A 26,354-nucleotide genomic window follows, 5' to 3' on the forward strand; every position below is an offset into this window, starting at 1 on the left:
AGCTTGCATCAGTCCAGAGCGAGGTATTGAATGTATTGTTTAAGCAATAAAACTTAATTCAGATCAAAGGATCACGTTGATGCTAAACCATGTCTTTCCGATTTTGTTATATTGTATTTCCTATGTTTTCTATTTGTTTATTGTTTATAGCTGATGTTTGCAATCAGTCATTTTTAATCGTATTATATCATTTAGTCAAATGATCTTAACGAAATGAAATGGAGAAATATACAAACACATAGTTTCCGTTCCAATTTCCTCAAAGAAGGTTTTACCCAATACAAAAACTGATTTCAACAGCGATTAAGAAAATGACCATAGTGTACTTTGCTAAACTAATTAGGACATTTGGTGGCACGTTCTAAAGTTTTAAAACCCTCCAGTACAGTATATCATTTATCCACCGCCCCACTCTCTCTCTCTCTCTCTCTCTCTCTCTCTGAAACCGGTTGCAGAGCAATTGTTATTTTCTTATATCATATATCAATAATTATGTTAGTCTTGGATTGAAAATAATGTGGCGAATGTATACCAATATTCAAACCTTCTGAATATGATGTTGTACCCAGGGCCGGCGCCAGACCCGGTCAGACTATCTGGCGCCCTAGGCAAGGTTAGATTCTGGCGCTCCCCCCCCCCACCCCCGGAAAATATCAATTTCCAAATTTATAAACAATTAAAAAAAAATTAAAAATGCGCCCCCTGAAATCAGCGCCCTAGGCGGCTGCCTAGTTTGCCTATATGGTAGCGCCGGCCCTGGTTGTACCTAACTTGTCAAGACAAAACAACTCATTGATGCTTTAATTTGGATCTTATTTTAAGCCATTGCTTATAGAAATGCATTGATTTTCAGATTAGTTGTCCTGTCAAAACCGACCAAATGCAGAAATTCTGCAATTCCGGTTACCCATCCATGTTTAAATTATGTAGTTCAATCTTTCAACTGTGCAAATTTGTAAATAATTAACACAACATGTAATTCCTCTTTTCTTAATTGATGTTTGCCCACCCGTGGTGCAGTTGGTTATCTAACTAAATCGTTTAACACGGTCAACATGTGGTGTGAGGAAAACATGTACATAACATGCATAAATCTATTCGAAAGTTTCAATAGGGTGCACATAATTGATGGGAAAGAACAAAAACAAACTGACCATTCTCAAAATACGATAGCCATGTTAAAATAGATTTGTTTTTATGTATTTACTGCTCTTTCGTAAATCTTTTTTATATATAAGTATTTGTCATTGTTTTTTAATTGTTGAAGGTGGAGAAAAGTAATATACATTCATCATTGTAATGTGTTTGCCAGATATTGTTGTGTCATATTAATGTGTTTTTTTCTTCTTCTTCCATTGACACACAGTCCAGCTCATGTGTATGCGAAAGTTTGGCTGACATTGCACACGTGTCGAATACTCTGTTGTAACGTACTGACTGAACATAACGGAAGCTACCTGTTCATTTATTAACAGACATTATCTAAATTTAGATAGTTACGTTTATTGACTTCACTATCACATACCCTAATATAGGTCTATATTACTTTGCCAGATATTATTTTGTGTTCCATATTTAGTAGTTGTTCTACCTGTCTCCCCCCCCCCCGCCCGCTCCCAACAAAAAGAGCAATATATATGTAACTGAGTTTCAACATGATGTTATTCCATGGAAGCAATGGCTGTCAATATAAGTTATACTGCATTTACTGTGAGAACAAAATAAATCTCCATTGCTAATGTACACGCATGCAAAATGCGATACTAATATTTAGTGCTGAGTAAAGTGCCTTGTCCACTGAAACACCAGGATTCTATCCCACACCCTTTTAGGTCATGACTCTTGTACCCTAACCAATGACTCACAGCGGCTTCCTTTGGGAATTCAAGTATTTCAAGAGATTGATTTTGCTTAATGTTATTTGTGACTTTACTTATTTATTTCACGTTGGCATACCTTCTTTCTCATGGAATGTCTAACGTTTCCTGTACTTATTGGTGATGGCAAGATGTTTCATTATTAGAGATATATAGCAGCGTCTTCATCATTTGTTTTTTCTGGTTTGGCTTTCGGAATTGTTACCCGTTAACACGGTTGAGCAGCGTCTTTACGTTTGATAGTATGATCGTAAACGTTATAAATCATTGCACTGTAGAAAGACTTGGTTATTGTATTTAGTTTACCTTGGAATTTTCACGATAGTTGACATCATTTCAGACTTAATACTTTTAAAAAATTTCGTTCCACTGCCTTTTTTATAATCATCATTTAGAAGGCGAACCACCTGCGTCGCATTTATGTTTAAACTGCAATTATCTGACGTTTGAAGTTCATCTGCTGTATGAGTGTGGACTCTTTTTATCACATACTAAACTCGTCTCTTGTCGTTTCGATTCTGAAATGTATTGATCCTATCAGTTACTAATGTTCCAAGTGGTTTCGTTTGGTTTCAGTTTCCACATTAACATCAATGATATTTTATCAGAACTGTAGCTAACCCTTTCCGATGCATCACGAATGTTTTTAATATTTCTGTACCGGAGTGATTTTATTATTTTGGATACTGTATTGTCATTACACATTCCCAGGTCAGAACGAAAATTGTTTCGTGCAAACTTACTTTTGTGTATATTGTTCTTGATTTCAACATTTATACACTGCATGTGACCTTAGCAATTCAGTCTGTAAATATCATGGGTTGTTTTGGGGTTTTTTGGTAGTCTTAAAAAAAGTCATCAATTATACAATATGACTCTTTAACTGGCACTTGCTTTTAAAGGTCAATCAGCAAAACGGATAAATAGTTACTTACATGGTTAAAAGACGTAGAAAAGTTAGGAAATATGAGTACTAAACAAAAGGATTTGAAATAAATGGAGTCTTGTTGCAAATTGGCCGTGAGGAATATATTTGTTCGATATACTTCATAACGAGATCCCATAATAACAATTGAAAGGAGGACAATAGATTTCGAATGTTTGTATCAACCCAGTATCACTTAGTCAACGACTAGCCAGAACACACATGTATAATACAGATATGTGTCTGTCTTTCTTCATAATTTGCATCTAACAAGACAAGGTAAGTGAACACTACTAGTAATATAATTACTACTCTTCTTCTCTTGGCATCCGTCCGTCTACGGGAGATGATGGTGTAGCTTTAGAGTACGTTGTTGTTTAGCCTTCTTCCTGTCTCACTTTTCAGCGTGCTTTATGTTCCTGTATTCCTCGGCTTTTTGAACGCCCTGTCTGGCCGCTAGGTGCCAGGTGGAACGGTTGTTAGCACAGATCTCCCATTCGTTGACGTTGATGTTGGCCGTCTTTGTGTCCTTCTTGAAGACATCTTTGTAACGCAGACATTGCCGTCCAGTTGGTTGTGCAACATCTGCTAGCTCACCATGTAGCAGGTCTTTGGAAATGCGGCCTGGGTCCGTTCTCTTGAGATGGCCAATCCAGCGTATGCACCTCTCGCTGAGAATGGAGAACAGCTACTATTACTACTACTACTACTACTACTACTATTACTACTACTACTACTACTACTACTAATAATAATAATAATAATAATAATAATAATGATAATAATAATAATACTAATAATAATAATAACAGATCAATATAAGCAGTGATACTTTAGATCAAGATGTTCATTTCGATATTTCTTTTTATAAAAACAAACAAGGTAGTTGCCCAGGAAAAGTCCTTTGATAGAATTGAAATAAACTATATTATAAATGGACCCTAAATTAGCCCAAATTGTATAAATACAAAAATATAGTGGAGGAGTACAAAAAGGAGTACAAAAAGGGAAAGTCATCATCTGACACCTAAAAAGGACCCAAATGTGCCTCTCCACTAATAACCCAAGAAGAAAAACAAATAAAATTTGATTTTCAAATTTTTACATATTTTAACCTTATAACCTTTGGTTGTTAAGAAATACAGAACAAGAAATCGTATTCTTGGAAAAATGTGACCGAGGTTTCAAGCAGAGAGTATGAATAAAGATTCTGTTCTTGAACTCTCAATCATGATACAAATATTTTAAAAATTAAATACAAATTTCCAAACAAATCACTGGAATGTACATCCTGCCTTCAAACAGTGAAATTTGAGTCTAAATACAAGAGACTCAAATCTACCAATCAAAAACGAAGATACATGCCATGGTCGGTATTGCGCCACGACACAAAATAATAGAAAGCACTATAACAAATCCAACTTTATTTTGAGATACTAAGATACTAATATGCTTTTTAACAATGGAGTAATTTCACAGTATAGCTTTCAATTTGCCGAGAGCTATACCAAAATTTTTTAAAATGAATACAGAGTACAAAATAGAATAATGCGTGGTTGAATGTTTTCAATCACGTCCGCGCCTGCAATGATTTCTCAAAGTCGAAACTGAACCATCATCTCCACGAATCGGACTCAAATATACATGATGAATACTTTACGCATTTCTTTTTATAACTGTCGTTCATTAACAACAAATATACAAAATGTAAGAACTTTATGTGATTTTTCCGATATTTGTTTCTTACAAGAAGTGTGCCTTCTCGATAGTGAGTTAGACTGTCTCTCATCCATACACGACGAGTTCTATGGATCAGGGGAATCGCCGATTAAATCTTCTAACGATATTTATACAGGTAGACCTTACGGAGGTGTCGGGGTACTATAACGTAGATCTCTCGCAAGTATTGTTGAAGTACAACAACTCGATGATCCCAGATTAATAGTTATTACTATCCATACGGGGGATTCCTCCTTGCTTTTTGTCAATATCTAATTACCTTGTGATCTTGATGACAATTTTTGGGAATTTGTAGATTATTTGGGCAAAATTAATTCTATTGTAGAAAATACTAACACTCTAAATGCTTATGTAGTCGGAGATTGGAATGATAGCACGCTAAAATCCACTCTCTTTGGAGATGAACTTCGCCTATTTTGTGACGAATATGGATATATCATATCGGACTTAAAACTAACAGTAGACCACACAACAAATTTTACTTACGTCAGTGATTTACACAATACAGTGTCTTGGTTGTATCATCGTGTCTCTACACAGTCTGCTCATTCCGCTATAAGTGATATGAGAATACTTAACACCCTAGTAGGGTCCGACCATCGTCCTACTTTAATGACTATTAAGACTGATCTACTTCCCAGATTTGATTCTTGCCCCAGTGAACTCTTAAACTTTAAATACAACATCAATTGGTCAGACCTTACTTCTGACTAAAAACTGAATTATACTCAGACATCTGCATTCTTATTAAGCAAGATTGAGATCCCACATTGTGTTGCGATCACTAACCATGTGCATATAAAACAGATAAATGGATTATACACTGATATAGTAAAGCTTTGTCGAACTCCGGTAATAGCTTGACTAGTAAATCCAAACGTGGTCACCGGGTTATACCAGGCTGGAACGACTGTGTCAAAGAATTACACGACTTCGCACGAAATGCTTATGTGGCGTGATAACGGTAAACCTCCCAAATGCGTCGAACAAGAGCACAATTTAAATATGCTTTTAGATTATGTAAGAAGGAGGAAGTAAAACATAGAGCTGACTCGCTAGCACAAACATTTGAAAATGTCGACCAACGTGAATTCTGGAAGCAAGTTAAACAAAACACTACGACAACTTCCAATAAACTACCAATTTGTATCGATGGGAACCATGGTCAGAATAATATATGCAACATGTGGAAAAATCATTTTGAAGACTTACTCAATAGTGTTAAAAATGAATCGAATAAGAAGCATGTGCTTTCAGCACTTAATACCCCTTCTGCTCGTACTGAGGTAATCACATTATCTAAGATCCAAAGTGCAATAACAAGGCAAACAGGTGGTAAATGTCCAGGATCAGATTTTTTATATGTGGAACATTTTAAATTTTCAGATACTAGACTTCATGTGCTATTGATGGTTTTATTTAACTGTATGGTTGTGCATAACTTTGTACCAGATGATTTCACGAAAGATACCATTATACCGCAACCAAAGAGCAAAATTGGTAACCTGGCAGACAAAAAGAACTACAGACCTATAGCTCTTACGACTATTATCTCAAAAATATTTGAATGCATCATACTGCAAAAATGTGTAGTCACAATCTCCAATAATCATTTTGGTTTTAAAAAGCAGCATTCAACATATTTATACATATATTATTTTAAGGAAATGTCAGCTATTATGTAGAACATCAGTTTTGATGAAATAATGAGAAAGTATGTATTCGCAATGATGACAAGAATATCTAATAGTAAAAACTGTATATTGAAATCTCTTTGGAACTATGATATTCATTTAAATTCTCATATTATTAGTAGATGGAACAAATTACTCTTTAAATGTGCCATTTAATGTCATTCTTAATAATGCATGGCGCAGTTAATAGTTGTAGATGTGTCTATATACTTGTACGTATGATATATATGTTATTTTATGTTTACAATGTTTTAATTGATATCTATATTTTTTAAAGGTATGGACCTTGTAGTCTGAAATCTTTTCTTATCTTAAATTTATGATACTCGCATAATACATATAGACATAATACGAATCATATAGCGTTTAGTTTATGAAAATCAAGAGGGAGACACGAGTAGTGAATGGGGATACCGTAGCCTCAATGGGAATTAACATTACATACCCCCCTGGGAACATATAGCCTCAATGGAAATTTAACATGGAGAAAAATCGTGGAAACATATATCCTCAAGGGAAATTAACATGGAGAAAAATGGTGGGACTGTTGAGCCTCAAGAGGAATTGAACATGGGAATAGGGGACTGTATAGCGTCAAAGGAATTTAAACGGGGGGGGGGGGTACTGTATAGCGTCAAGGGAAATTGAACATGGGATTTTTTTAAAAAAAATTTAAAAAAGATAAAAAAAGGGGTAGGCAATCGAAAGTCATTCTCTTTTCGAGACCTATGAGTGGCCCTGAAAAGGGCCTTTGGGTTTCTTCTGCTTCTAACTCCTCCACTTCTTTATCCATCCCCTTATTTTTTCCATCATTCCTTTCTTCTTCTTCTTTTCATTTTCCGGTATCCAGTCCGGGTGACCCATGGCTCGGAACTTCTGTTGGATTTTTATCCAGTTATTGTTCAGTCTCTCATATTCTTCTTTTTTCTTTCTATTCTCTTGTTCTTTTCTATCTTTTGCCCACCTGTCCTTAATTTTCTGCACTTCTTCCTCATTATCTTTTTCATCTTTTCTTCCGCTTTCTTTAGTTGTTCACTGCCCCTTTTCACAAACTTCCACTCTGACCATTTCTCTAGCTCTTCTAAATAGCATCTCACTGCTTTTACCTTGTCCATAGACTCTTTTATAGTCCCCACTCTTACATACTCTGGTTGAATCAATCCTCTCAATCTCTTAACTTCTTCCTCTATCATCTCCTCTATCATCTTCCTCGCTAATTTGAGTTCATTGACATAGTCAAGACTTTTTCTCAACCTCCATTCTCTTTCTATCCTTTCAATAGTATATTCTCCATCCATCATCCAAAAGTAAACATTTCTTAAATCATTAAACAACGCCGACACTTCCATCTTGTATCTGTTATTCCGTAGAATGGTGCGAACGACGAACGTTGTGGTTTCTTATACGAAAAGCGCGGACGTGAAGGAAAACATCCCCCTAAGACATAAAATTGATATTACCTAGATCATGACCAAACAACGCGCGGACGTGAAGGAAAACATCCCTTACTTTCTCATTTCATATAATAAAACCCAAACTATACTCTCCACATACGCTAAGAAACAATAAACAAACCCATAATCTACTATTCACACAAACTTACTTGAGCCGTTACAAACACAAACACACAAACACATACACTCACACAATGAAAAAAGAGTTAGTGTTTATATTCACACTACTCTACCTACACACATTGGCAAATTGATGGTTATTTCTTTTCTAGAGTATTGGGTAGCCCTGAAAAGGGCTGTTGTTTTTTTTTTTGAACTTCATGGACACCTGGTTAATGATGGCACCTTCCAGGCCTGGCGCCACATACACATCTTGTTCCCCAATTGCTTTTTACTTTTTTGGGGGAGAGAGCAGAAGCGGGATAAATAGCTTCAGAATCCCAATTTTCTGTCTCTGGGATTCTGAAATTTCTTCTCTCCTTTTCCTCCTCTTCTTTGTTTCTTCTCTCCTCTTCTTTGTATCTTCTCTCCGCCTCTTCTTTATATCTTCTCTCCTCCTCTTCTTTTTTTCTTCTTTCCTCCTCCTCTCTCATCCTTCCCTCTTCGACAATGGCCTCCGCGGCCAGTTCGTTCAACAGGCGCCTGGCATATTCCAGATGCACATGAAGTTCCAACAGTTTCGCTAGTCTGGTGTTCATTCTGGTGTTGATCAATCAACAAGGGTAAGTGGACTGCCGAACGAGTTTCAATTTATACTAAAAGCGCGGACGTGAAGGAAAACATCCCCCTAAAAACATAAAATTGATCTTACCTAGATCATGACCAAAACAACGCGCGGACCTAAAAGAAACACTCACTCACTTTTTTATACTACCCATTCCTATTCTAAAAAATTTTTCATTAATCACTTCAATATACTATTCACATACGCAAAGCAATCCAATCAAACCCCAAATCTACTCTCCCCACACCTCAAACAGCCAAAAAAACCCATCATCTTAATCTACTATCCACACCAACTTACGTGAGCACTTACAAACACACAATCCTATACACAAACACATACCCTCACACTATAAAAAAGAGTGTTTATATTCACACTACTCTACCTACACACATTGGCAAATCGATGGTTATTTCTTTTCTAGAGTATTGGGGTAGCTATTGCAATCTTTTAGTTTCTAAGAATGCGATGTCCTCTGAGGATAGACTTTCTGGCGATAGGTCTGCTTCTTCGGAAAGAGAAGAAGAACTCTTTGGTGTCGATACGACAATCGACAAAGCCTCTATCAGGTTCAGGTTGTTGCTGCTGTTGTTGTTGTAGTTGCTGTTGCTGCTGCTGTCTCTGAAGTCTGTACTTCTCTGTCCATTCTTCTTTCTCCCTGTTCACTTCTTCTCTGAAGAGCTCTTCTATCAGGTCTTCAGTGACTTTTAACATTCTCACATTCTCTATCTCTTCTGGCTTCGGTATCAGACTGTGTCTGACCCTATGCAAATTCACGTAGGCTTCGTTTAGCTTTGCTAGTTTGGAGCACATCTTCGTAGGAGGATGAGTCGACAATGGATGGTTAGACTGGAAACAACCCAGTTCTTAAAGTCAAAGCGCGGACGTGAAGGAAAACATCCCCACACGGTTTTCGAGCCGCAACGTTCAATGAGTGTCATGAGAGGGATAGAGAGAAGTCAAAGAGCATGAATCAAGATTCCAATACCCAAACAAAAGACAAAGGCATTTTTTTCAAAACACAACATTTTTTATTCAAAAATCACTTAACACTAACCAACAACTCTAACATTTTTTAACAATAATCCCACCATATAACATCAAACATTTTTTTCAAATGACAAACATTTTTTTTCATTTCATACTCTACTTTTAACAGGGCTGACAACGTTGTGAATGAAATTGTGATTTCCACTGTTGGAAGTCATTAGGCCATTGATGGACACTACGTTTCCTAGCTTGAGACAAAAGATAAGCATAATGGTCACAAAACCATCGATCTACTTTCACATCGTTTCTAGAAGAAGAACGAGGATCAAAATGAGTCACTAAATGTTCTAAGGAATAGCCCAGGCTGCGATGATGCAGAAAATACACACAATGTTGTCCACACACCAAGGAATCTGTGCCTTCTAATTTCACATTATTGAATCGGGTGGTCTGAGCATTTCTTCTCATAAAGTCAATGATATCGTCTTCCAAAGGGGGCAATCCGTACGAATCGAAATATTCCACACATCCTTCTTGAGGAAAGTAGACGGCTACCCAGTGGGTTCCTGGGAGATGACTGTCGTCCGTGTTGATGACATAAGCTAGATGGTCTTGAGGTTTGCGATGAGGGTGTTCATCTTTAGCACAGACGACAGGATTCCAAGAAGCCGTATACGAACTGTGGTTCAAAAGGTAATAAAGTTCCCAAGTATCCATGCTTTGTGTGTTTTTTTTTCTTCTTCTTCACAGGTAATAATAAGTCATCAATTCGATCCTGACTTTTTGCTTGAAAATGTCTGACAAATAACCGTTTCTTCGTTTCGTCTCCTCACTTTGATTCAGCAGAGCTTCGATACGATCGATCTCTTGAGTGGTTAATGGTGGACAAGAATGTTCACGCAAGTCTTTATACCACTGAACATCAGGCATTTATCGTGTTGAATTTGACTGGGATGATCGTTTTGACATCCCTAGCAATTTTTCTTGATCAATTCCGTCATTTTTTCGACCAAGTGTTTGGCAAAACAGGAGACTAAATGGGCTTCTTGTTCTGGCCATCTAGACTTCATCATGACAACTTCTTCGTCTTTGTCTTGGGATTCTCCTTCCACGGTCTCCTCACATTCCATGTCTAAAGTTTCTCCACTAGGTAAAGAGGGATAACAGTCTTCCATGGCTTCTAATAATCTAGAATGACTTCTCCCAAACTGTTGATTTCTATCGTATTATCGAATTCTGCATACAGGATGACGTTCACTGTCTTGTCCAGTGGTTCTGCAAACTGAAGTTCCACACGAATCTGACCCGATTTTATAGGGTGAAAATGTCCCTCGTCGCTGCCTTGGTCTGGAGTGAAATCGAAAGCCCACAAAGCATAGCCTCCTGCGTAATCTTCGTACGTAATGCCGTGACTGGTGTTGGTTCCTAACTGGCCGGTTTGCTTCGTACAAGGACAAGTACGATCTCAAGTAATTCATCTTCGTGTCACTAAAGTCAGGTTCGAAAGGTCGGGTACACAAGGTCTTGCCATCGCGACTGACCTCGATTTTCTTCACCTTAAAGTGTTGAAAGTTGAAAGGATTTTGATGGAACGCTCCGTTGAAGGCTGAATTCAGGACCATACCAACGATTAAACGTTTGGGTAACTGCCCTTGAAACAGATGATCTTCGATCATGGAATGATGCCTAGCGGGAATGGTGAACGTTTTCACTTCCACGCGTCGTATGGGATACTTGGCGGTCGTTCTGCTCAACGTTTGACTGATGTCATTTCCCACTTTGGGTAACACTTCCACGCGTCGTAAGTAGAGTTTGACGTCCTCGATTTTGCTTTTAGGATTGCCAGCAGTAGTATTCTTGACATCTATTCCGTACGTCAAGAGATTTTGCAGGTAGGCACGGTAAGGGTAAGTATCCATGCTGCCGCTGACCAGTTTGTTATTCAAGTACAAGTCCACTCCACTGAACAAGGAATGCATGAAATTCTTGACGGGAGCTATATTCTCAGTGTCTTCTACTGCACCATCATCCTTATCTAGAACTTTGATTTTCAAGTACAAGTAACTGCTATTCAGATCGATCGATGTAATCTTCGGGCTGTCCCTTGATTTCAAACTCGATGGGAGCGGAATCTGTCAATGAGGAGACGGGATGAAATTCCACCCATTGGGATTCTTGCATGGTCATCATGGTGGGGGGCATGGCAAACAGATCCAGTTCCGACTTGGAACAGGCGCAAGACTCTCGGTGCATCATTTTTTTTGTTGCTGTGTCTCAATAATCGAAAACGTCTAAGTCTCGAACGGTTCTTCTTTTCTTGGCCTTTCTAGCTTTAGACGTGTGAAGTCTGGGGAAAGGATGTTTTCTTCGTCGTCTCTTTCTGCCTTGTCCTTGCTGAATGCCTGACTCGGTAGCGTCCAGGGCATTTATAGGTGTGTCTCGTCGGCCCAAAAGGTCTTTACCCGTTTGCAGCAAGACATTTTTGCCTGCCGTCATGAAGACTTCTTTGGGGTTTTGTTTGTCGATGATGACATTTTGGAGAAAATCTTTGCCTTGCGTCAGTGCCGCATCTTTCAAGGCGTGCAATCCGCGTGTCACCATCGGTTTCAACACCGGGGCCACCGAACGAAAGGCGGATTTTAACATATCTCCTAAACCGTGTCCTCGCTGTCGAGCAACCCCTCGGTACACTGGATACATGACTTACGAGTCGTGAGAGAACCGTTTCGAAAATGGAGTTTCACCGTGACTTTTCCTTTGGTGAATGGAATATTTTGTCCCAAATCTCCTTTCATAGCAATGTTGACCGTGTCCAAATACGACTTGCTGACAGGCAAATAATGAGGATGTACAAATTCGCGGTGGACGTGATAAGTGTTTCCACCTTCCTCGTCAGTGACCGTGGCAGAATTTACTTTGAAAGGAATGACACGCAGTAACGGCACGGAGGTGTGTCCCACCACGTTGTACTCCACCACATCGGAGTACACAAAGATCAAATTCAGTCCCTGGTTCAGTTCTACCGGGAAACGAAAATACCTCGCAAAATGCCCGTTGTTGTCCATGTCTGCTATGTGAATCTTTTTGATCTGCTTATCCGTGACCATATTGAGGTCTCCACCCAAAATGTCATACAATCCAGGGCAAAATTTAATACGTATACTTTTTTCATCACTTTCAAATTTGATGAGTAGACGGTGAGACAGTTTGTGGTACTCAATGGTGACACTTTTTTTTAGTCCGGTCAGAACTTTGTCAAATGCTGCATAGAATTTGTCAGCGATGGCCTCCACCAGATGTTGACCACTAAAATAATGGCCTGAGTTAATTTTAAAGTGATAAACGTAAAGAGGAGGAGAAGTGTCACTGCTGAGTATTGCGGCCTTGGGAAGTAATTTATGTTGAGAAGTGGCCGTCATGGTTTGCTGCACTGCTGGGTCCAGGATTTCGATGTCAAAAAGTGTTTTGAGTTTCAGTGATGTTTTTGAATTGTGTTGGGTAAATCATTTCTACCAAAGCCACTTCCCAATGGGCTTCGTGATCTTAGGGGATGGCCTGAGGTAATTTGGCCGTGTAACAGCACAACGTGTTGTGGGGAAACACCTCCATGGAACTGTCACTGGGTAAGGTTAAGTAAAATTGGTTTTGGTGACTCATAATTCCAGAGTTCTGTGGCTGTCCGAGGGGTTACTGGACGTCAGAGGCGTGTCTCCGCCCAAAATGGGGTTCAGGTTGTGGTTGTTGTTATTGAAGTGGTGACTGGCACTGGCGCTGGACACAAGGTTCCCGTGGTTCCCGTTGGAAGAGAATTTCAGGGAGGGATTGGGAAGCAGGTAACCGATGCAATTGCTCAATAAAATGGTCCACAATTGTTTGTCTCCTTGTTGCAAACTCAAATTGGCAATGGCTGCCCCGATGACACAATACACCACGAAGATTTGGCAGAAAAAGAAGATTTGCGTTTTAGGCACACGTTCTCCACACCACACCCACAAAGGTTGTTTTTGTAAATCTTGCACAGAAGAACTAGGTGAAGGAGTGGTCGACGTAGCTGCGTCTGTGTGAAAGGGCATGATGGTCACTTCTTTTTATAGTCGATGACTTGCGAAGCGTCGATCCAAGAATCAAATCTGGGTGGATATCCTTTCCAACGTACTTTGACTTCTTGGACACGTCGTTTGCCCACTTTACGGGTTCTGCGTTCGAGAATGCTTTCGATGTCGTACACGTCGTCTTCTTTTTTGGTGACACGTTATAACACGGGCAAATAAAACGTTCCTTTGAGCACTTCTCCGTTCATGTCTTCAAATTTATAGACGGCAGGATGACGGCCATGCACTCGTCCAGTGACACGAAACAATTCGGTCGTCCAGTTAGGTAAGTAACCTTTGTCGAAAGTGCGTTTGGTTTTGCCAATGCGCACCCAATCTCCTACGGTCAACTCTCCACTTTTCTTGGGGACAGCCCTCGTCGGGGACGTACCAAACAGGCGCTCAAACACCAACACTTCGTTGTCGGGAGTCACTTCTTGCGGCGCACGTCCGATGCTTCGATGGTAAGATTGGTTGTACGCTTGCACCAGGTGCGGTAAGATGTCGATGTACTTCAGAGTGTGGTGATGCTTAAAATATTTCCACATGCGTTCTTTCAAAGTGCGTTGAAAACGTTCCACGATGCTGGCTTTGGTTTCGGGATTCTCGGTGGTAAAAGAATGAATGTCACGTTTCTTTAATTCTTTTTGGAAAGCTTGGTTTAGAAATTCGGTGCCTTTGTCCGTTTGCCATCGAAGAGGGTGACGACCGCTTTGTTTCAACACTCGTTGCAGGGCTCGCACTAACTCGCTGCTGGATTTGGAAGTCAAGCGCACGACCCATGCAAATTTGGAAAAGACGTCGATGACACAAAACAAATATTTGTAGCCACGATTGTAGCTGGCCAAATGAGAGACATCGGCTAAATCGGCTTGCCATTGATGATCGATGCCTTCCACTCGGGTGCGACTTCTGGCAAACTTGCGTCGAATGGGTTTGTGTAAAGTGTAGATAGCTTATTCTTGTAACCATCGTTGCACTTGAGGTAAACGGAGACTTTTCAGTCGACTTTTGTCAGCACGATACAATTTTTGAACTCCTGCGTAACCTGCAGGATGCGAGGGATCGTAGTAAATGCTGGCTAAGACTTTTTCCATTTTTGTTGTGTATTAATAAGGCACCCACTCGTGGAAGATGCAACTCTTTTTCTCTTGGGGTACTTTCTTGGATTGCAATGCTTTGCGTGTGCGACCGGCAATAGGTGTCGAGGAGGATGTCTGAGCGGGGGATATCGGTTCTTGTTTCACTTCTGTCTTCACTTCTGTCTTCACTTTCTTTTTCTCTTGTGATGAAGAAGGGGTGATCATCATCTTTTTAATCCATCCAATTCTGGAGGTAGGTGGTGTTGTTAACTTGCGTACTTTTTCTGGTGGACTTTGAAACCCTTCTTCTTCTTCTTCTTCTCCTTTTTCTGTCTTGGTCACTGGTAGTGGTGATACTGGTACTGGTGATGGTGCTGGACTTTTCATCAAGGTCTTAAAACCTTTCAGAATGGATAGAGCTGTTTCGTCTAAAGCTTTCTGGTGAAAAAGTTGCAGTCCTTGCAAGAGTTGACCGTACTTTTGCGATTTTTCTGTTTCGGACAAATCTTGGCGATCCATCAAGGACTGCAGTTCGTGTTGTAACTGGGACATCTCGCTCAAATGGGGATTGGGAGGTAAATGCGGGGTGCGTTGTTCTTGCCAACGATGGTATTCCATCCATCGTTTGTAAGGCACTAAAGCTAGTTTTCGTCCTTCCATGGGGCTGTCAAGGGTCAATTCTGAGATCTTGGGACTTCCGAGAGCCTTTTCATCTTGTTCCCACTAGTCCTCCCAACATGGTTCCCAAGACTCCTTTCAGTAAGGGACCTAACAAGAGGGGTAAAATGCCTCCACGTTGGACCAACGTCTTCTTCTTTTGACGAAGGGGAATTTTGTTTTGAACCATTTGGCGAAGAACGTGACGATGTTTGCCTAAGCATTGTTTCTGGTGTTTGGACAAAGGGATCGTGCCTTTCAAGACGTTCAAACAGCATTCGCACACGGTATCGATGACCTCTTTGGAGACTGATTGAATGAGTTTTTTTCGTAGAGGTGAAGAAGCTTTGGACAGGACAGAAAACATGTCCCCATGTTTGACTAAACGAGGAGGCAGCCCTTTCCTTTTCTTTCCTTGGGGATGTATAGAAGAGGGATGTTTTCTGGAGGGTGATATCTTTGAGTCTTCAGGAGCACCAAAAAACACTGATACCCCCGACTTGGTCACAGGCCTTTTTTATACTGGAACGCGTCGCCACTGATTGTCTTTACGTCGTATCAATTTGAGGACAGGCATGACACGTCGTGCAGGGGTACGCAACGGACTAAATCGAGCCAGTTCTTGCTTGGACAAATCCAGTAAACTTTGTAACATGCCCGATCTTTCTTGGACTTTGATTTTGGGAGAAGGTACTTTGTGAGCAGCAGCCACTGCCACTAAATTGGAGGGTCCTGCCACTGGGGAAGTAATTTTTGGGGTCATCAACGGAGAAGTTCTTGGTGTGATCAACGTCTCCAAGTACTCTTCAGTTCTTGGTGTCATCAACGGAGAAGGGGATGAACGTGAGGCTGCCGGAGACACGGTCACGGCCGTGGCAGGTCGTGGTTTGCGAGTGTAAAGTTGTGTCCTGGCCGAAGTGCCTCTCTTGCGACTAGTTTTCTTCTGTGGACTTTTCTTTTTCTGGGGACTTTTTCTCTGTTTCTTTTTCTGGGGGCTTCTTTTCTTTTTCCGGGGTGGTGGTGTCTGGTAAGAGGAGGGTCCCGCCACTGGAGAAGTTCTCCTTGGGGACCTGGCCTTTTTCTTCTTTTTGGGGCATCGTTTGACTTTTTTCTTGGGGTGAAGTTAGGGGGCATTAGGATCCCATCTTAAGAGAGAGCAAATGATGACCCCTCCTAGAGTACCGCTCCCTCCAGGCTTCAAAATGATTTGGTTTTTGGTTTGAGTGTCGATGCGGGGATCGGCCAGTTGGGTCAAAGCGACTTTGTTTCGATCAAAAAAGCGTTTGGTTTGATGAGGAATCTGAATGATTCCTTGGAGTAATTGACGTGCCGTCACCGTGAACCATCGTAAGACTTCTTTGAGACTAGCTTCTAAGACACGAGCTCGTATTTGTGGATTTTTTTCTCGACTGATGCCATACAAGGCACGAATCAATTTGACGGGAAGATGCGACTGAAGGCACGTCATGTTGACCTTGTGTGAGACAGACGAAAAGGGTCTGAGGTTTTTATAGATTTTTTTTGTGGAGTGAAGTTAAGTCGAGGACGGAGACGTGTACAGGACAGGCCCTCCGTCATGGCCCCAGTGGTGAAACAAGTGGGTACGAAATCGCAAATCCTCGGGGGTCGTAGGTTTCAAATCGACGAGTAAATAGGCAAGTGGCGTTTGAGTGGCATCGTCGTAAGCCTGAGTCAGCCAAGGCGTTCCTAACTGTTTGGCTAAGACTTGCACTTGCGATTTATCTCGAAGGCTTTTAAACAAGACCACGTAATGCGCATTGAGACTGATGGTGCGATGGGCTTTACTTTGTTGAAACAAATTTTGGGTGATGTAAACGACACTGGCATTACGGTGATGCCCTTTGCGCGTGAACCACAGTTTAATTTCTTCTTCGTCTTCTCCTAACATGTCGTCAAAAATGACTAAATGGGTTTGACGGGAGTCAGAGACGATGCCGTCGTCTTCTTTAGGAATGCCTTCCACAAACACGATGGAATCGCCTTGACTTTCTCGCAAGGGGCTGTACGCCGATTGCCACTCTTTGTAACACCACACGATCCGCTGAGGTGGTCGATCGATCAAATGATGTTTATGTTCGATCAAACGTTTGACGAATTCGGTTTTGCCTGAACCGCTAGTTCCAGCAATGAGCATGTTAAAGGGATGGCGAAGATACAAAGCCTCCCAACTGGCACGATCTAAGTGTTCGTCGATGACTTTGACAGTGGAGGAAGAGGGAGCAGCGACAGCAGAGGTAGCCATAGTGTTAGGAATGTCACTTGTGACACGAAAACAAACAAGACGAGAGTTTATATACTTTTTTTCAGAACACGTTTATTGAATGTTTTAAACATTAATACGAAAGACAAAAATACATAAAAGCCAAAGGCTTAAGTACGAGGATAAAAGGCACATGATAACCATTAACGTGGAATAAACACAAGTGTCTGTACAACATGTTTTGGGTAAAGTTCTGACCAGTTCTATAGGGGGTAAGGTCACAAAAGTGTCCTCCCGAAAGGGTCTTTCAGGTCTGTCCACGACAGTCCCGTCCTGGGTGACGGGTTCTTCTGGTACCGTCACTAACACAGGTTGAAAAGTAACTTTTTCCTTGAACAACTCTCGTGCATACTGGGCCACGTCTTGGGTCCAAGCCTCAAAATCCCATTCTTTCCAGGCACGGACATCTGTCCAATGTGGGTGTAAGTCACAAGCTACACACACATCGTCATACACGTCTTGGGTAGCTAAAAGTTGACGAATCTTTTTTTCCCGTAGAGGTCGAGAAGTATCCAGATGAAACCGCAAGGCTTTGAGCAAAAGGAGTTTTTCGTGACCATTTAAGGCCATTGAGGTGGTAAGTACTGATCGTAAAGAGTCCACAAAGAATCGGCTGGTAAACGAAATCCCAGAAAACAAGTCACTAAGACACACCACTTGTCGACCCAAATTGAATGGATACAGTTCTTGTAATAATCGATGATAATGATCCACGGTTTGAATATGGTCATTGAGTTCCTTCCACGGAATCTGTTCAATAATATGAGACATAATCCGTGGCATGGCAGCCTGATTTTATAGTTTCTTTGTTTCGGAAGCAATAAAGGTAATTTCTAACTAGACATGTTCGTTCTCCAGTAGGGATGTTACATACTGTAACCGAAACGTCAGAGTTTGTCTAGATGTTTCGTCTTCCTCTAAGCAGATTCCACATAACAAATGTTGGTAATCCTTTAACTCGTCTTCCTCAATACGTTGCAGTAGGTGAATCTCGAAGTAACCAAAATTACGAACGTCTAGTTCATCATTCACAAACTGAAAGTGTTCAACAAGGTCTGACCACTGAAAATATTTCTGACGAATCAGTCCTCTTATACCATTCAGGTACCAGTGGTTAAAGATCTGGTGACGTAACGGATGCAATTGTTCTTTACGTTTGACTTGTATTTTGACCAACTCTCGGTAAACCCTTTCTCTCAACTCCACAGGCAAGCCCAAAATGTTCTCTTGTTAAGTATCCATAAGTATATACACTGTTTTTGGAATCCTTGGGTGGTGGCCAATAGCCTCGTTTACCTTTGTGCCTGATGTAATATCCACTCATAATCAGTCTTCTTATACTTTGAAACAGAGCATAATTTAAAAACGGTTGAATAACTTTGCGTTTGCGTTTCACTTGTATTTTGATCAGTTCTCGGTAAATGCGTTCTCTCAACTCCACAGGCAAAGCACGAATGTTCTCTAGCAAAGTGTCCATGAATAGGTCATACTAAATCCTCTTTTGTCTGACACAAGAAATGTACCGTTTGCACAGACATGGTTTTACTTCAGTGTCGAATTTAAATCGTTTAGTTACTAATTTACACATTACAATTCGTTCAGAAGTTTCCTCTTTCACTAAGTTGACATTGTGTACAAGATGTTGGTAATTCGTTAACTCTTCCTCTGGAATTCGATGCAGTAAGTTTACAATGTAGTAGATAGAATCGTCAATACCAAACCATTCTTTTTTAAAACCAGGGGGTCGTTGATCAATGTCTATCCAATGGAACACTTTCGACTGAATCAGTCCTTGTATAGCATTCAGGTACCAGTGCTTCAAACACCGGTGACGTAACGGATGCAATTGTTCTTTACGTTTCACTTGTATTTTGACCAGCTCTCGGTAAATGCGTTCTCTCAACTCCACAGGCAAAGCACGAATGTTCTCGTGTAAAGTATCCATGAACAGATTATGGTAAGGTACTTCAATGTCTCGGTCCCACTAAGGGTAAGTAATGACAATTCGGTGACCATAGAGCATGTTCTACGTAGGCCGAATCTTGCGGTTCCCAGTAATGAAGTGACACACCGCAACTGAAGCACTTGACTTTATCTCCTTCGCCCAAGTAGAACAATCCGGCTCTGGCTAATTCTTCGGGGGTCGGTCCTCCCAGATACTTAGGCCATTTTCCTTTGAACGATTGAAGACGATTTTCAAAGTCGCAGTATTCCGACAAACGCACAGGAAACGAATATTCGTCTTTCACAGGTTCGTTTCGATGAGGCTTGGGTGACATGGGCAGGAGTTTGCTCAGGGCTGGATGACATCCGTAGGGGGGTAGACGTGAAGGTGAACATTCCCCTTTTAAACGAAACCCAGTAAAATGTCCAAGAGGACGAGCGGCATCGCTTTCGCATCCCTCAGGTTTGACACGCACAGCATCACTTTCCATGATAGGGGTAGTGAGAACAAAGTTCCCACGATGCTTTACAGCATCGCTAAGGTCACAACGTACAGCATCGTACCCATCGCAAGGCTCACAATCGCATTCCACTTCAGAAGCCTCACACTTGAATTGAGCCTGTCTAAACTTGTTTTCTGTTTCTCTGAAAGTATTCATCTTGTTCGCTCGGTCTTGGTAGTCACAATGAACTATCGATCTTGTCTAGGGTTCCTTTTTATATACAGACCAATACCGACGTGTCCATACGGTAAGGTGAAATGATTGGGAAGTCGAACTCGCTTCTGGTACACGATTTGATAGACTTTTTCCAAGGGTCGACTGACGATGTGGTGAGTGCGTAAACGTACAATCTTGTTAGGTTGATAGGTGGTCACTTTAAAGTTTGCATCCTCTCCTGATTGCAAGGCTTCTTTCAATACCCCAAAGTTGACCACACGACTGGTACGATAATTCAGAGTCAGTCCTTTCACTTTGCACGTCGTGTGCACTTCTCCTTGTTTGTCCCGGTATTCGTAGCCGTAATTTTTAGGACCGCCACTGACGAAACTTAGAATCTTGTCGTCGGGATGCTCGTCTGTCCAGGCTCCTAAACGGTCTCCTTCGATGTCAGGGTGCTGTTGACTCGGGTGATGGATGTAGATGCAACTGTCCGTGTCAAAGTACAGGACGCGTTCCCCTAACAGTTCTAAAGCTTCGTACAATTTTAAGCGAGCATTAGCTGTCACGTAAGCCGCAATGATGACATTTCCAAAGGGGTCGTCTTGTACAAAGTCCAGATCTTCTTCGTAATTGACCAAGATCAAATCCTCGCGAACGACGTCCACGTGTTTCATGTATTTGGTTTTGTCGTGAATCATCTGGAAGTAGCGGCAAGGTTCTGTCAAATATTCCGTCTTGGGTAAACACGGTCGTTGTGCCATTTTACCCCACAAGCAATTTAACATCACTTTGGCAAACGATCGCCTGCCTTCGTTTTTCTCGATGTGGTCTAAAGAGATGCCTTCTTGTTCATAGTATTTCTCTTTGAAGTGTATTTGGTCTTCGGGAGTGTGACACCAGGACGGATAGCCGCTGGCTTCTTGCTTCAGTTTCAAAAAGGCATCCACGTAGTCGGCGAAAATGCCTTTCTGACTGGGGTCACCCTTGTGGTATTGTTCTATCTTGGGAAAGAGGCAAATTTCGTACACTTCTAACAGTTGGTATCCCATGTCCAGAGCTTTGAACAATTCTACGCTGACCCAGGTTCCCGTCAAAGCCCGTTCTTCCTGGGTGTGCTGACAAGGTTGGTCTTGGTTGCACGTTTCGGCACAAGTACGGCACAATAGAAACATCAGTTTGCCTTGACAATGGTGAGGTAAGACGGGATGGTATAGGTTCGTGGGAGGCAAAACTTTGCACTTGATCAAGCCTTCGTATTGTCGAATGTTTTTCAGGTCGATGTGTTCCGTTAACAATTGCGGGTGCCCTACAGGAAAGCGACAATATTTGCACACGTAGGGATACAGCGAACACATGTCCAAGTATTTGATTTCTTCTCCTTTCTCCTCGTCGGCTTGGTACAGCAAACAGGTGACATTGGTCCTTCCTCCGTACAAACTATCCCTCGGGTTCAGGGGGTCCATGAACTGGTAACTTTCCACGAGGCGTTTAAACTCGGGATCGGTTTTCATACGGTGATCGTACTCGTGTTCCCACATTTCCACCACTTGGTATCCTTCCTGTTCCAACTTTAGGCGTCGCTGACAAGTAGCCTGGTACAAGTCTTCCATGGTTCGTTGTAAAAACTGATTTTTAGTGCTACGATCAGGGTAACGGACGGGACATCCGTGAAATAAGCAACCGTTAAACTCGTACACGATCTTGGGGTTTTCTAAGTCCCAGCCATCGACCGAATGCGTTCCGATGGTCTTTTCGCCCCCTCCGTTGCGGGCATGCTGAATCCATTTGTCTTTCTTGTCGCACAAGTAATGTAACCAGCCTAGGGCTTTGACCGAGTATTGACGTTTGACATAGTGGGTCGTTTGAGGACTGATGACAGCCACGGTGTTTTCAGGCATGAATCGTTGTCTGTACACTAAGGAACACGCTTTGGCAAAGGTGCAAGCTTCTTTCAAGGGATCGACCCTCCGTGTTCCATGAACAGTTCTCGAAATTTTCCACAGCAACGTCGTAAAATGTCCACGTCGGAACGACAATACTTTAACATTTCTTCCTGAAAGTCGAAAGGGTCCGAGGCGTGAGCCTGGTACCAAGCGTAGAAAGCTTCTCGTTGTTCGGTACGCATGTTGTCGAGGTCGTAATAGTGAGCTTCAGGTAAATGGGGTAGAACGGCGTGTTGATTGGCTTCCGTATTGAAAAAGTGTGGAAAGTACCCTTTAGCCATTTCTGTCATTCCAAACGTTTTAGGCATTCGACTCAAAGGCATGGCCAAGTAACTCATCGAATCTTTAAACTGTACTTGTCCCACTTGCATGAAAATGATTTTGGCTACGTTCAAAGTCACTTTAGGACGCTCGGTGCCTTGTTCCGTATAATACCTCAAAAGAAACTGTCCATCGTATCCGGAGAAATTGTGAGCCATCACCGTGGCATGACGATGACAATCTCCGTAACGTTCGATGTCCTCTTGGCTCCACGTCTTTTTGATGGGGTCTAAGACCCATTGGGCAAAATCGGCTAACGTGTTCGGTCCTCGAAAGATTTTTTCGCGCCCTCCGGGAATCTTACTGCAGTGAGGGCAATGACTGAAGATAGGTTCCTGAATGCACTTCTCGCACGCTCGATGAGCCACGCAGAAATTAGGAATGTGAATACCGGTCTCTTGCATGCATTCGAAATAAAAAAAGATGAAATAGCCTTTCTTCTTGTGACCGTCCTCTTTCTCTGGTGGGGGTTGGTATTTTTGCACGTAGCATTGGTGTTCCAAGTTCACGATGTGGTGACAAATGTGACATTTTTTCTTTCCTGAACATACGTGTGCCTTGGCTTTTTTGGTACGTAGGCCTTGTCCACACGTAGGGCACAATCTCAGGAGTTGACAAGCACATTTCTGCTGTGAACCTTGCGTCTTCAGATGTTGTTGGTAACAGGTAGGGCTGACAAACGTGCGCAGACAAGTTGAACAAGGCACTGGTCCTTCGCTCAGACAGGGTGGAGAGGCCAAACATCCTGAGCATTTCAATCCACAATGCTTGTGTTGCTCTCGATTATTATAACCATAGTCACATTTCTCACAGTAATAACCGTATCCCAGGAATGCAGTGATACTGGTAATGGTATCGAAATGGTCATCGTGATAATAGACATGAATGTATTTTCCGTCCTTAAAATCTTGGCCTCGAAACAACAGAGGCCCACGCATTTCTTGAGGGTACACTTTCAAGGTGTAGCATGGAGCTAGGACATCTTGCAATTTTTGCATCTCAGGAATGCCACAGGGTTTGTCTTTGGGCAAGTCGGCTTGTTGCAACAGCAGTTCTGCTTCGTTTCGTTGTTTGGCTCGGTCCGATTGTCGAATAGTTTTCCAGGCTCTTTTCCATTCTACCGTGTCGTTCTTGTTGGCATAGGTTCGTCCCACCACGATGGCACGGGCTAAACACATCTCGTCTTGAGAATTGTGAATTTGGACGAGGCTACGCTTAATGCTGCTGAGCTCGTTCACCAATAACATCTTTTTGCGTCCAGTCCCTTGAGGAGGAGAGACGTGGGTCATGTCCAGTGTGTCTTTTCCATCGGTGATGTCAAACTGGTCATTGGATTGTTGCACGTGTTGAATCTTGTCCATGACTTTGGAAGCGGTCAATTCTGCAGTGGTGCTAAACTCGATCCAAACAGGGGATTTCAAACCGTCGTGTTGTATGGAAAGTCTCAAGCGATCGTCTTCTTTGGGTTGACATTGTCGCTTGAGTGCGGTGAGCAAAGAATCCCACACCCCGGTGATGAACCCTTCTGCTTTCTCTAATGGTACTTCGGACTTGAAATCTTTAAACTTCACTGTGTATTTGTAAGCCGTGGTTCTAAATTTTCTAGAGGAGCGCTTTTCCGTCTCTCGAATGGAATAGTATTTTTCAGGGTTGACTAAGGGTGGCGAATTTGGTTTAGAGGGTTCGGATTCTGGTTCACTCATGTCCTCTTCAAAATCACTGGCATGAATTTGTGCCAAGACTTCAGCTCTGGTACGAGGCGATAGATCACGTTTCTGCTTCTTACTTTCTTCTTCTTTCTTCTCGAATAAATATGATCGTTTCATCTTGAGTGGAAAACGTCAAATGACTCAAGTTTAAACACCATGGACTAATTTATAGTCATGGCAGACCAGCGTATATAAAAAGGGTGTGTGTCTTGTCCTTTCACTATTCATTTCACTCTCTAACCGAGCACAACGATGAAAGAGACTAGCCAAATCGAACGTTTCATCAGAGCTTTGCGAGGGGTCATTAGAAAATTCTCTTCAGACCAGCCGACGGACTACTCTCCTTCCTTTCGAGATAAAAGTGAAGATACTTGCTATATCTGTCAGATGAAAGGGCATTGGTCTTCAGAGTGTCCAGACCGTCAAAAAAGAAAAAAATAACAGGGGCTAGAAAAGACAGAAATCAAGATACCTGTTATTATTGTCAAGAAAAAGGACATTGGTCTCCAGATTGCCCAAAAAAGAAACAAGAGGAGTCAGAAGAAAAGAGGGATTCTTCAGAAGAAGAGAGGGATTGTTCAGAAGAAGAGAGGGATTCTTCAGAGGAAGAAAGCAGACAGGTGAAGAAAAAGAAACAGGAGAAGAAAAGAAGAAGAGAAGAAAGTGAGGAGGAAGAAGAGGAAAAGCCTGTGACTGTGAAGAAATTTAAAAAACAGAGAGACTAAACAAAGAGACAGAAGAAGTAAATGAACTTTTTAAAGTGCTCTGTTATGAATTGTGAATTGGATTGTAACTATGGATAAAAGAATAAATTAATTATATAAGGTAAGTGTCTTTGAGTTTTGATTTTAAAATAAGAACGTACACTCACGCACTCATACACAGACACGTACTATAGGGTAAAATGTTGTTTTGTTTTTTTTTGAGTTATTGGCAAATTGAAAGGCTATCTCTTTTCGAGAGAAGTGGATGGCCCTGAAAAGGGCCTTTTTTGGTGTAGGGGTGAGTTTAAGCAATCAACTTTAACTGCCTTAAGCCTTTGCCACGACCAAGGCCTACTTCTGGACTGCGTACTTTTGATGATGATGATTTGGTTGAAATCACTAAGGGTGGTACGACAGGCTTAGTCACAGGGTTGACGTGCTTAGCTCGGGAAGGTCGTATTCTCTTCGGTCGTAATAAAGAAGTCTGATACATTTGTTTCAGACTCCTTAACTCCGCTAAAATGTCCAACAGTACCGTGACCGTTTCATTTTCACCCTCTTGTTTCTTTGCTGCTACTTCTTCTTGTTGTTGTTTTTTTCTTATCTCTTCTTCTTGTTGCTGTTGCTGCAGGAAAAAAGCTTGTTCCGCTTCCATTCTCCACTTGCGGTAATGAAGAAGGTAACGAAGGTTCCGGAACAAATTCTTGCGAGGTAAGAAAATCCACAAAATCCCAATTTACCTCTTCTGAAAGTAAGTCCGGGTTCCCTTGGGCGGTCTCCACTGCTGGTGCACCCCAATGGATCGTTTTCTGAGTTTCCGTCATGTTGAATCACTGTCGCATAGATTGACTGCACGCAGGCGCTAGCGAATCTATATAGACCACATGACGTCACAGACTGCTCTCTTCGGATTGGATGCGGGCTGACTGAATTTTGTAACGCGTGTTCGGATTGGTGAATGAACTCAATCCGTTTCAATCGTTCCTCTACCTATAAATAAGCGCAGTTCACTGCATTGATTCACCTGTTCTCGTCGCCTCAAGATGTGGACCACAGTTGAATCATCCACCCTTGTGTCTTCAATGATGTTTAGGACGGACATGCTCATGTATGTCCGGTCCAAGTGGACTGTTGTTGATAGGACAGATACTAGTCTATGGATGAGAAGAGTTTACATAGAAAGACAAGGATGTCTCAAGAGGGTACTTGTGTATGGACCTGCAGTTAGAAGGAGTTTAAGAAGAAGATGTGACAGATGCCATCTATGTTAATATTAACATAAACCCAAAGGCCCTTTTCAGGGCCACTCATAGGTCTCGAAAAGAGAATGACTTTCGATTGCCTACCCTTTTTTTTTTTTTAAATTTTTTTTAAAAAAAATCCCATGTTCAATTTCCCTTGACGCTATACAGTCCCACCCTGTTTAAATTCCTTTGACGCTATACAGTCCCCTATTCCCATGTTCAATTCCTCTTGAGGCTCAACAGTCCCACCATTTTTCTCCATGTTAATTTCCCTTGAGGCTATATGTTCCCACGATTTTTCTCCATGTTAAA

General features: G+C 41.6%; 1 protein-coding gene across 1 annotated transcript in view; it reads right to left on the reverse strand.

The window, feature by feature from the left end:
* Positions 1-1,678: 1,678 nt before the first annotated feature.
* Positions 1,679-26,354, reverse strand: part of LOC149781907 (uncharacterized) — a 38,900-nt gene continuing 14,224 nt past the window's right edge. Inside the window, exon 3 of the mRNA XM_089934799.1 lies at positions 1,679-3,473. Within this exon, the coding sequence (XP_089790925.1) occupies positions 3,197-3,473 (277 nt within the window). The 3' untranslated portion in view covers positions 1,679-3,196. The remainder of the gene's footprint in view (positions 3,474-26,354) is intronic.

This window comes from Sinohyriopsis cumingii, chromosome 15 (genome assembly GCF_028554795.1).
Source record: "Sinohyriopsis cumingii isolate HCF-2022 chromosome 15, ASM2855479v2, whole genome shotgun sequence".
Taxonomy (NCBI): Eukaryota; Metazoa; Mollusca; class Bivalvia; order Unionida; family Unionidae; genus Sinohyriopsis; species Sinohyriopsis cumingii.